The 13,536-nt window shown below is 36.5% G+C and overlaps 1 protein-coding gene across 1 annotated transcript in view; it reads left to right on the top strand.

Moving 5' to 3' along the window:
* The window catches only part of LOC122792268 (protein THEMIS2-like), a 655,074-nt gene that overhangs the window by 373,871 nt on the left and 267,667 nt on the right, over window positions 1–13,536 (top strand). The window contains exon 2 of the mRNA XM_044060021.1: window positions 11,802–11,942. Coding sequence (XP_043915956.1) covers window positions 11,802–11,942 — 141 coding nt within the window. The remainder of the gene's footprint in view (window positions 1–11,801; window positions 11,943–13,536) is intronic.

Raw genomic sequence — 13,536 nt, 5'->3', positions numbered from 1 at the left:
CATGGTCTTTTCCAATCAGTTTAAGTGTTATTGTCAGTTTTTGCACACCGTGTATTTATGTACTTCTGCCTTGCTGTTGTCTTTCTATGCCATGGAATTCACCAACATAAATTTATCTAATAATGAACTTTCTTAAATAAGAAAAAAAATATTGTAGTTGACAAATGAAACGAGGTAAAATATTCAAATACAAATGAAGGGATATACACAGATAATCTGATCAAGGCTGGAATGAACTTATAGCTATCTAATGAGTCATTTAACATATTTAATAACTTAGCAATAAGACAGCTGCAAATTGTAAAGGCATACTTTCAACTTGCCCCCTGCGTACAGAATTTACCATAGCAGTACATCTAATGTTCAGAAGGATACGTGTATGAAGGCAATGATCACATTCCTGCACCAAAGCGTATTTTTTTTTTGCAAGACTCGAGAGTCCATTAACCACGAGAAGACTTGTTGGTAACAGTACGTTAAGGAACTGTTTTTACTTCACAGCACACTGGAAACATTGTAAGTCACAGCAGATTTATGATTTCAGATCGCCTTAGTGATTTTAGTTGTCTAAAGTTTTGCTTACAGTTACGTACAAGCCATTTTGATACTAGTTAAAGGAAGTAGAAGCTTGCGTTCAGCCCAAAGTTTGTGCATTCTTAACATTCACGACAACTGATTATTTTGTGCTACATTGCTGGGTGTGCGTTTTTGACATTATTTATCAATTATACAGTATTAATTCCAGTATACTTTTTCTATGCATTCTATCATATTACTTTGGATTAACTGGAATATGGTTGTCAATTTAGTTGCATTAATGCGTTGTTACTATTCTGTCATTTTGTTACTGCAAATGTCTGCAGTGATGCAGAGTTGCACACAGAGAATTAAGTTGTTTTACATGTGTCATAAATGGATTCCAACAAACATATTTCAACAGCAAATCTTGGAATTCACTCTGAGAACAAGTAACAAACTGGAGTTATGGATGTTGACCTGACCCTCATCCTAATTATTCATAATACATGCTGAAATTTTTTGCTACTGAAAAACAAAATCAAAAATAATTGTAAGAGTAAGAAGTGTTTTATAGTTTTGAAAGCTGTAATACACTTAGTACTGGCACACAGACAGAAGCCAAAAGTGAAGTTCAGCTATCACAACTGAACAGCTTTACAAGCTTTAAAGTTCACTGTCTCACAGTGACATTATTTTGAAAAGTAAGAAATGTATTTCTTAAAAAAAATGCCATTGTATAATAACAATAACTCATTCCCAGATGTGGGTAGTACAGGATTTGCCCACATCTGGCTTGGTTTGAGCACTTAGGTTTCATCTTCTTAGACAAATCACACCAGCCATAACTAAATCCTGCACTACCTGCTCCTGAAAGTGAATGTGAGTTATTATGCATACATGTATACATGTTTTATATGTATAAATAAATATATATATATATATATATATATATATATATATATATATATATATATATCTATATATATATATCTATATATCTATATATATATAAATTCAGGGTAGCACACTAACCTTTGCTGTAGAAGGCTGTGGGTTCTATTCCCGCACCAGGTAGATCAATTACTGACCATTGCAGTACAGCCTAATGGGTGCTGCACTCCTCAGTGTGTTGTCCTTTGGATGAGACATTAAACTGAGGCCCCATCTGCCTGAATTGGTGGTAACTTAGGTGGATGCAAAAGATCCCACAGCACCTATCAAAAGAGAAGAGAAAGTTCCCCGATGTCCTATCCAAATTTCTCCTTAATAGCGTAAATACCACCTCGGGTCTCCCCTGAAAAGAGGCTACTAACCTAATGGAACTAACTTGGTCAACAAAGGTTAAATATATATATATATATATATATATATATATATATATATATATATATATATATAAATATATATATATATATATATATATATATATATATATATATATATATATATATATATATATATATATATATATATATATATATATATATATATCATTCAGCTGTGCAAATGGCATATGACAGGCATTTCCTGCAGGAGAGCATATGGTTAATTAGCATATATGCCACTCCCCAGCAATGACTAACATTTGTGTTAGGCCACAGAGGCAGCCCACCATGGAGTTGCACCACAAAGTAGTGCAACAGTGGAATAGGGTAGTCTCTGAATCAGAAATGGTTACACAAGTTGTAAACCAGCCTTACACCTTTCAGTAACCTGCCTGAATTCAGACCATTGTTTTTGCAGGGGAGCAAGCTCTCTGTACTTCACCTCAAATGAAAGCTACACCAAACACCTGCTAAAACTGCAAATATGAACATAAAAATAAAAATTAAAGCTCCACCAGAAGTATCATAAAATGACAGAAATTTACTGAATAAGTCCTTTGGACTAAAATGTTTTACCTGGACTTTATCAGAGTGAATTTTCACTCGCACTTCTTTACAAAACAGATGTTGTTGCAGTAACTGACACATCTGTTACCATATAAATTAAAACCATAATGCACTGCCTAGAAGAGCACCCTGCGTCTTTATACTGTGAGCATTTATTTATATACAAGATGGCAGAAGGCTGCTTTGATGGGAAACTTCTTCAGTTTTATATGATAAATGCTTTGACCATTTTACTTCAAATGACCTTTTACCAATATGCTGTATGTCATATATATTCACTCAGCACCTTACACGAGATCTTGCCTCTTCAGCAGTAATAGCTTCTCAAAATAATAACTGTTATAAGAAGTCAGTTTAGTCCTAGAGGCAATACTAATTTTTATTAGGATGGTTTTCAAATTTCCCTATTCCATCTGTGGACAAACACCTACTTGCTTAATTTGTTATATATCTAATGACACTGAAAATTGTTTGTTCTGTGTGGTAGTAAATAACACCAGTAAGAGGCACGCAGGATAGGCCCTTTAGAATTTTTTGATGTTACAGAAATTCCAGAGGCTAGATTAGGGAGCTTCTACCTCACTCTCCAGACACTGCAAATATTCTCACAATGAACTTTGAAAAAAAAACATAGCAAGAATTATCACAGGCCAGGGGACTAATCAGATAAAAAATCTTGCTCATTCCAGAAGCTCAGGTAGTAGAAGGCAAAGGCTAAACTGACTATTGTTATTTTTCTAATCATCATGCAAAATTACTGAGGCTACATGTGGTAGACCTGGGCCCATGTTTTCTCTAGGAGTCAAATTTACCCCTGAAACTCAACCTTCTTTAGGGCCCAAGTTAGCCACTCCTGCTCTTCCAATATAGAAGTTCAGTTTACCACCAGAAATTGATCATGACAAATTGAATGCTGCCTTAAAAAAGTTGTGCTTCAAAACAGGCCTCTGCAAGAATTATGTCAGACTTAACCAACATCTCAAAACAAGCACTGGTCTGGTCCCATCCAAATCTCTGAAAAACATGCTAGTTAGGCCAATCATTGAAGAAATGCAAAATAATGTATTTTGAAAGGCAAAACCTCAGGAAAGGATCTTAAGACTGGAGAAACAGCCACAAGAAATAAAGTGAAGCAAATTCTGGCAGTAATTATATTAACTGACATGAAATAAAGAAAGCAATGTGAGGCAGTAGCAAAGAAGATTGGTTTCATAATATGATAAATTGATGGATTCACTACAATGCAAAACAGGAAGATATTGTTTCTGTTTGCATACATTTGATAAAACTCTATCTAGAGTATTGTATGCAGTTCTGTAGATGTCTTGTAAGCACCTATGTGGCATAAAAATAATTCAGAAGAGAGCAGCAGGAATTCCATATCTATCTAGGGAAAGCAGTAGAGCTTAAATATGTTTAGTATTGAAGAAAGGAGGCAGGGGGGAGACATGATTAGATATTAAAGTACCCCACTATAAAGTACAAAGCCTGAGTACACACCACCTTTCAAGAAAAGAGTTGTATAAAATGGATACATGTTTGAGGATGCACAGTGGATGGATAAGGTCATGGGTAAAAATGTATTATTTCACGTAAGATGTGTTGGATGACCGGAAAATAAGTAATGCCAAAATTAATGATGGCATGCAATAATTCCTTGAAAGAAGTAAAGTGATTTTTATGAAGGATATGGCAAATGTTAAACTTTGAACAGACTGAACAGTTTATTAAATATTTAAGGAAATATCCCTGGTATTGCTGGTGTCTTGACAAGGCTTGGGAAATGACCCAGGTACAGGAGGATCCAGAAGGGGAAAAAAGGAAATGATGAGGTGAAACCATCTCCCCTCTCTGAGAGGCATGTCTCCTGATAATACATCTCTGACTGAGACCAGGGATCTTATGTCTGCTGAAAGATGGAGAGTGACCACACCATACTGCATCTACCGTGTGCCTCTTCTCGAGTGCTTATGTGGCACACAGAGGGTTCATTAAGACATAAAAAATCCTCCATTAGCAACCTGAATGATGCCTGCACCAGGAATGGCTTTTATCTGGAATGGAATGAATGGGTAACAAGCCAAATATCAGCAGGCATAGGAGCAACAATTGTAGGGACATGGGTAGAACAGATGGAGTAACATGTCCTTATCATTAGCCTTTTGTTTCCACAAGTACATACTAAGCGAGTATCCTTCTTTAAGGAAGATAGAATAAATACCTAATGTAACATCATGTATCTGAGGCAGTATCTTACACTAGCTTGTAATATACTTCCCAGAAGTTTCCTTAACTAATCTAACAATTTTAGGAAAATATGCGCTTGTCTTGGCCTACTGCACAGATGTTATATCTAACATTTTTTACATAATTTACTTCTTTCTAAATGAATGTCATGGCTACCTAAACAGAGGAGTACTTTACTTCTGGATATCTGTGAAGCCATACAGCAGCATGTGTTTTTATGAGCACTTATACACAATACCTTTCTGAGTAGATGCCACTTAGGAAAAGTTGCAGTTTGAGTGTTTTTTGGCACAATAATTCCTGCCAGCCATCAATTCCCTGTAAACTCCTGGCCTGATCCTTCCTCTCAGGATGAGATATTATCCAAAACATTTATCTCCTGTGAGGTGAAAGCCAGTCATGTAGGTATTGTTCTGTTGGTCATCATGGCTTTCCTGATTTTGGTCATAATCTTGCCTCCTTGATGTGAGAACTTGCTTTACTGCAAAAGGCCCTGCAATTCTTACCCCAACTTGTGCATGTGCTTTCACACACAAATACTGTAAGGCACTATAATCATTGAATTGGCTGGTCCAAGCTCATACCCCTGGTCTACATCTTTGTCTGTTGTCTGCATGCCTCCAGCTAAATGACAATGATTTAGTCAACTAGAATCACCAGCCCCTTTCCCCGCGATGAACAAGCTGGGATCAGACTTGTTCCTACCCTCTCCCAGTCATCTCTTCCAGTGGCTGAGCTATTAGTTGAACTTGAGTACTCTAGGTTTAGTCAGGCATTTATCCCTCTATGCTACAGAGATAATTGTTTCAGTCGAATGTTTATATATTTGTTTATTATAAATGTTATTTCATTCATATCCACTGTCAAGTATACTATCTAACAACCTCAAGAGTTTATTATTATTTTTTTTTCAAAGTTTACAATTTTTTTTTATCCATGAAGTCCAGCTGAGTTGAAGTTTATTTTCACAAGATTTCTGTGAAAATTGTATGGTTACACAACTTGCTCATAAGCCCAGAAGGCAAGTGAGATGAGGAAATCCAAACCCAGGACTACTGGGCAAGAAATGCATAGTCTTAATTCTGTATCCTAAATTAGCAGGCAATGCCAAAGAATGCAACTTTCTTCATCACTAAAGTCAGTACCAACACTGAATATCCAAAAACTATTAAATTACATTAAATTGAAAAAGCAAAGGCTTTTTTGTCAGTTTAATGTATTTTAACACATTTAGCTACTCTTTTGGTACTTATTAAGTGGCTCTGTAAATTACTCCAAGTGAAGTGAGGTTGTCCTGCTGAGCATAGCATAAATGTCCCACATATAAAATATGGTAAAATGTCCAAAGAAAAATATATGATATAGTAACACAATACTAGATCACTGTAACAAAAGGAGGTACTGCCAGCACAGCTAGCTGGAATTTTGTAAATAATTATATGTCATTTGTGAATATCAACATGATTTATATAAGATGATTACATTATAAATGTATTAGAACTGTATGTCATGTGTATATCAAACTTATTTGTACAGATGTTTGTGTTGAAAAGGTATTTGTAAGGTGCTTGTGCTTGAAATCAACTGCAGCATGCTCTATTGGAGAGAAAAGAAATGTACATGCACTATTTAACTGTTTAAATGTATATGTTTTAATAGTGGAAACTGGAATACAAGAGGTTAACTTCAGTCCAGCAAACTTTAGAAAAATATCTGAAATTAAATTACTTTATAGGCTAGGTCATAAAGATGCTATATCACAGGTTTCAAGGCAGCCAGAGACATAAAGTCTGTACTAGGAAGATTTTTTTATTGTCTTTGGGGTGAACTAATCACTGCTCTGAAAGCATGGAGAATGGAATTGTTTTATGACTTCCAGCCCCTGCCAAGGATCTGAGCAAAAGCCCTTGTATGTGCATTTTTACAGGTAGGTGCTAAGTCCTGCCAACTGCCAGGAATGAGAGTTTGCATGAGAACTAGACATCAGATGACAAGAAGTGATATCATTCTGCAAACTATTCAACATTAATATTTTAGATATTATTTTGAGAAGTCTCTGAGTGAGACTGAGCATTCTGTATTCTGTCTTGGACCTGACAAAAGAACCACTCACCACATCATCTACCTTGCTCTAGTAAATAAATAACTAGGGAATAGTATAATTTTCTTAGATTTAGTAAGAAAAGCTTTTTACTTGGTTCATCTCATAAGTAAAGGGATTGCATTCAGAAAAAAAGGAGGTTATTACCTCTCTATACTCCTCCCTTATTAGACCTATAATTGAATATAATGCCCTGTTTGGTATGTACCTCTCCAGACACCTGGACCAACTGGAAAGACCACCAAAATACCTCACAAAGAGAATACATGGCCTCTAACACATGTCCTATGCAGACAGGCTTAAATCACTATCACTCTATTCGGTATCATACAGATTGCTCAGAGGTGATCTGTGTCTCGCCTACAAGGCAATATCGGACCCTGCCCTACTAGAGATGCTCCGTATCCGTAAGTCTAACTCCTCCTGTGTTTCCCACTTGATAGGCCTAAGTGTAATATATGACATCAACAAAACCTGCTGGAGAGACAGGCTTCCCAGAGGCTACCCCGTCTCTGGAATAGACTTCCCATACATGTCAAACAGAGTACCTTGCTGACCTTCTTCAAGCGCAACCTTGACGAGTGGATGGGAAACCACAAATTTGTCCCAGGGGTTCCACCTTTGTCTCTCATTGACAGGGGCAACAGGTGCTGACTGAGGTTTATTTTTTGGGGACAAACTCTTGAACAGGCTTATAAGGGCCCCAGGGCCATTAGCCTAGTAACCTCCTATGATCCTATGATCCTAGTGAAGCTTAGTTTAGACATCATTTTTCTTTATTTGTTTGAGACTGTCCTGCAATGTTGTTTTAAATATTTCCCGTGGTTTTGAACTCTGATGTCACTGTGAACATATATCTAGTACTATCTTGTTCTTTTATTATTTATTATTAAATATATTTAAAACTTTCACTGTGGCTGATCTTTGTAGAGATATTTAGGTTTTGTGAGTACTTGGATGTTTATTTAGTGATGCTGTGTGGGCCACTCCTAACAGCCTTGTTCTTGGTCAAACTACCATTTGTATTAATATTAGTATTACACAATAAGATAGGACACCTTTTGTTAATGGCCTTAAAGTAGCTCTCAGGGGGTTCTGGTGGGAATGGTAACTACCTTATAGTCTGGGCAAAAGCTAGTAAGCATGTGCCAGCCTTTCCCAGGTGTGTGTGCGTGTGTGTGTGCAAATAGAATCTACAAGAGTGTGAGTGTCAAATGCTTGGGCAAGGACATGAAGCACTGGGTGGACAGAGAGATTGTTGGAGGAGTTGGCTTGGAACCCTTGCTAAGGACTCAACCCTATAGATGTGCCATTGGGGAGTCTTACTGGGGATCCGGAGAAAGAGGAACCAGTTACAGACTGACTGTGGTCTCTGTGTGCTCTTAAGGGAAATTGCACTTGATGCAGAGAGCTACATCTGGAAATACTGTGTGTCTGTACCTGTCATCCTCTCAGAGTACGACCCCCACAGGTGCCAGTGGTGAGGACTGAGGCTCCTTCATTACTGGTCCAGAGGTGGGATATCCACATCACGTATTGGTTGGCAGTGGTGGGTCACCACAATCACACTGAAAAATTAGTTGGGTAGGCAAATAATGATATGCCTTTAGGGAACTTGCTGCATATATGCAGTCATGATAATGTCTATTTACTATGATTTGTCACAAATCCTCTGCTGAGTTCTATTATAGCATGAATTAGTACACACATTATTTGAGAAAATGCACAAAGCCGAATAAAAACAAAATAAGAAATAAATGTTCATTAAGGTAGTCAGACTGTGAATCAAGACCATAATTATTGAGTACAGATGTATGTGTTTCACCAGACATTGTTCAATAACCAGAACTGATTGACTGATTGATTAAAGTGCAATAATCACTTATTGACATACATGCATAAATAAATAAATAAATAAATAAATAAATAAGAAAAGATTGGGAGTTGGTGCTGTGAGAATATTAAAGAAGTAGAAAATAGCTGGATGATGAGGGAGCTGGGTGGTGCAGAAAACATTTTTAGTGGGATTGTCAGAGTGTCAGGAAGATGGACAGTTTAAAATGGAGATGGGATAATGTAGATGAAGGCTGCTGAGAGGATGTAGAGTAGACAAATGACTTGGAGATCCTAAGAGGCACTGGAAAATACATTTACATTTCAGACCAACAGATGTATTGCACCCTGGATGGTTCCATACCCCAGTGAGTAGTTGGAGACTTTGGGGAATAAGGATGGCAACTATTTGAGGTATAATCAAGGCAAGGATCAAATATATGCTGTGGGAAAGTTGAAAGGTGAAAGCTTGTTAGAAGAACTGTCAGATTGTGAGGTAAAAAAGTTAGGGAGATAATGCCAGGGAATTATGGGATACTTACTGAACAATGCAGATAATTCTTTTTGTTGGCAAGGAAATATTGTTTGGAAGGAGAAGAAGGTCAAAGATAAAAATGTAAAGATTTACAAGAGGATGCTGCGGGCATCCTTGTGAAGGAAGGAACAAGTAAATACATATTGGTGGGAATTTAGAGATTGATTATTTTTGCCCAAGCATGAGGTTAGCTCTAACTGGGATTCTACCAAAAATTCAGTTCATAGAATTTCTTATGAAACTGACTATGTACCAGTGTTTTTTCTTTTACAGGGACTAGGGGACAGAGAGATCTTTAAAAGAAGGGGAAAATATTCCCAAATATGAAGGTGCATGGATAGTGTATGGGGAATTCATTGCTTCAGTGTCATGTTATACCAGTGTCTGGCCTTCTAGATTAAATCGAGTTTTATAAATTTTATATGCAGATGAAGGGGATAAAAAGGTAAGAGAGAAAAAGGTGGAATGACAATACAGATAGATATAATACATCTAATTGGTCGTTACATTGATTTTTTGCATTTACTATCTTATTGTCAATATTATTTTACCCATTATTTGAAATGCACATGCGTGTATCTTCTTGAATTTATTTTAAAAAAGAAAAACAACAGCAAATGACCTGGATGTAGGTGAAATAAAATGATAACTTCAGGGGGGATCAAAAGCAAGGAAGATGGGAGAGAAGTTGTACATGAGAGGCAGGATGTTAACACCGTATGAACCTGTAGGTATAGTAACAAATAAAAAAGGGTGTTAAGTCAGGCAATACAAAATAGATTGGCTGTAGTGCGGACAGGAAGCAGTAAAAGGCAGTTAGAAGAATGGATTATGGTTTACGTGCAAGACAGTTCACAATGATTGACCTGCTTAGATAATAGTATATCTTAGGTAAGTTGTATTCTAAATTTGTTCTTGTGTTTTGGTTGATGTTTTGACACTGGCAGATGATAAAATAATAAAGACCTCTACTCTCCGGGAAAGTTAACAAGGCACCATGCAGGGGAGGAGCTGTTCCTGCCATTTGCAGACAAGTTTGTAGGAGACTCTCACTTGGCAGCAGTTGATTATGTCTGACAGATTCATCCATCCTGTGACCTTCAATGCAAAACAATAAAACATAGCAATGAATTTTAGACTAGAAGCAAGTCCTATAGCTCTGCTGTATTTTTTAAGAGTGGCTATCATATTTTGTGAAGGGGAAACAGAGGTGATTGCCCTATGTGATACTCTAAACAAAATACTGACTGTATTACTTTTTTCATTGCTTTTTCTGTTAGCTGGTATTCATTTATAGCTCCTCAAAATTCTGATCTGCAATTTTACAAGTATATGTATGCTTTTGAAAATGCTGTTTGTTTTTTTATGACTAGATCTATTTATTTTCAGCAGCAGACTGCCTCTATACTATATACAGTCATTTGGGCCTTGGATAGTTTGATGTGGAGTCTGGACACGTGTAAAATAGCATGACTTCAGTTTGTTATTTAGTATTATTGTCTAGTTTTCTGTTATTGATCCATTTTAAGGATACATTGAAGATAGTTTGTAGTGTCTGAGTAGGGTCAGGCATATCGCTAACAATGCAAAGGAGGTTATAATAGTTAGGTTATTGCATGACTGAAGTGTAATCTGTATGACTGCATATTTTATTTGTGAGTTCTTTTTTACTATTTACATGTAGGTATAATTATGTATTTTCTTCTACATCTTCCTTCATCCAACTTCTAAAGTGCTTCGACCTTTCTCCTCAGCCATCCACTCACCTTGAGTTCCAGGATGTAACTCACTGCCAGGTCATTCTCCTAACTCCTTCAATGTTTAACTAGATGACTGCTTTTTAGTTAGGACTGTAAGAGTGAGGTGTCTCTGAGAAATGTGGATATAAGCCAGGGGTCATCATATGGCAGTGGCTGGTTGGGATCCCCTACTAGGAGGTGGAAATCACAGTTCTGTAAATGTATGCCATTAAACACCTGCACATGTAGGGTTGGCACTGGATGTCTTGTTCCTATTATTCCATTCTTCATTTGCCTTAACCTGTGGAGCTTTTGGTCTGCTCACAAGCAGTTCTGAGTCTCACAGTCCCCCTGGGATAAGAGAACAGGCTGTGGTATCATCTTCCTATTTCCCCATGATGTTTTCTGTGAGCCAGATGGTGTCTGAAACCCAGGTGACTGGAAACACTGGACAAATTTCCACTGTACCTTGAGGCCAGTGCTCATGGTACAAACACGTAGAAAACTAGCATAGAAAGAATAAAGTCGTGCAGGACCCCTTATTTTGTTTAGGGCTGTAGAGTGTGTCTTTCACTAGGTTACCTTGTTTGTTCTGTGACTGGAACTTTGAAACTGAAACCCTGAGTCCAACTTGAGCATTAGCAACAAAACCAGTATCCTTTATCCTAATGAGAAGCAGGGGTTTTGTATCATAGCATATTATGGGTTAGTGCTGAGCAGGATATCAGTGTGAATAGAAGACTGGCTTTGAAGGATCTGCTGTAAAGGAAAAAAACATTTTTGTTGCTATAATACGTATAATAAGGTAACAGGATGGATTTATTTTATTAGCCAGTATTTATTTTCATTCATTGTTTGTACTGTGTATTCATGTCTTTGCTGTGGTCTACTTATTTTTAGTTTATTGGAAGTAACAAATGGCTTTATATCACCAGGTTCTGTGTATGAAATTTCTGGAAATGAGTGCTGCCTGTCAACTGGGGATTTCGTCAAGGTTATCAGTGTTGAGTTCCAGAAAGCAATTTGTGAGGATGTGGAGACGAAGGAATTAGTTGAGCTTCTGGCAACTTACACTGGTAAGTATTTTGTACAGCAAATCCTTCAGTTATTAGTTCCATGTGGCATAAAATGCAGCTTAGATACAAACCTAGTAAAAGAAGAATAATGTGTCTGATGTTCTTAATGAATGTTGTATGCTTTTCTTAAATTCTGCCTTTCTCAGTCATTTGTTTCCCCAGTGTATCCTGACTGGATCTTTTCCTTTTTACAACCCTTACATTTGTTTACTCACTATTTACCTATGTCTTATTTTTGTTATTATCTTCCTTGGATGCTATGACCCAACCTTTCCATTAGAAAACGCATAATTATAATTAAAACCTGGTTGCTTAAAAATTAAAAAAAAGCTTCTACTGAGTGATTAAGGGCTTCTCTCCTGTTCAGCTAACTATAGTTTCTGACTGGATTTTTTAAAATTCTGAACAACATAAGTGATTTTCAGATGTAAATCATGCAAACTGTTACTAAGCAGAATTTTGTAATTCCCTACAAAATAACAATTAAGATGATCTTCTTTCACATAATTTATTAATAAGATTTCTCATAAAGAACCGCTCGGAGATCTCTGAAAAGAGCTCTGATTCTTCCACATGATAGCAAAACCTAAGAAAACATATTTGATATAAACCATGCAGAATCTAAGTCTAGCAGAACTCTTTATATTTCTACTATTAATCAAAATAAAGAACTTTAAAATATATCACTCCAGCAAAAATAAATAAATAAATAAATAAATAATATCATAAACATTTTTAGCAGATGTAGATAAAACAGTACAAGACAGATTGTACTAAATGTGGAATGTTTTATGAAACAAGATCAGCTTATGTGTGAAAAGTTGGGAATGTCCAGGACAGCAATATTAGGATTCTTTCTATCCTGTTTAAGGGATAAAAGTCAACTGAAAAGGGCAGATCTTGCACAATCGGATTATCCCAACCAATGCATGGAATAAATATCACTGAATCCATGCAGCCAGAATACTAAAAGATATGTCTTTATCTCAAAGATTTCCTTACAGAATGGAGAGAGCCCTAATGTCCATTCTGTTAGAACCAGCCATAGTATCCCAGAAATCTAGATAATTTGTTATAAAACTGCTTTAATTACAAGGCAAAAGAACACACAAAGGTTAAAAACTACCTAATGTCAACCTCTCTTTCACACTGATGATGAAACTATTCATCAGACAATGATTAAAGTCCTCTTTAAAAGAAAAGATTGTTACATACTGAGTATGATACTGAAGTCAAAATAAGTGTATTTCATGGAGTCCCACAATTACTCTCTGACTTCAGTAAAAAGACAACTTTGTTAACCACCTTTGTGATGTAAACAAGTACTAAATGAGACCACAAAGTAGATACAGACCGTGAAATACCAATTGAAACCAAAAGAAATGGTCCGGGCACACTGAAACAGCTAAAATAAAGAATTTAATTTTAAAAGTTCATAAACAAGTTTAAAAACATGCGCTTTGACCCTGACTCAGTGCAGGGCTTTTTCAAGTGAATATAAAACTCCATACAAATCCATTTAAATATCCCCCTTCCCCAAAAAGAGCGCCAAATGTTTTAAAGGCATACATTCCCCCATAAGTTGATTATTATA

The sequence above is a fragment of the Protopterus annectens genome, chromosome 1.part2 (assembly GCF_019279795.1).
Source record: "Protopterus annectens isolate FY-2018-M chromosome 1.part2, PAN1.0, whole genome shotgun sequence".
NCBI lineage: Eukaryota > Metazoa > Chordata > Ceratodontiformes > Protopteridae > Protopterus > Protopterus annectens.
This window is presented reverse-complemented; position numbering and strand designations above follow the sequence as displayed.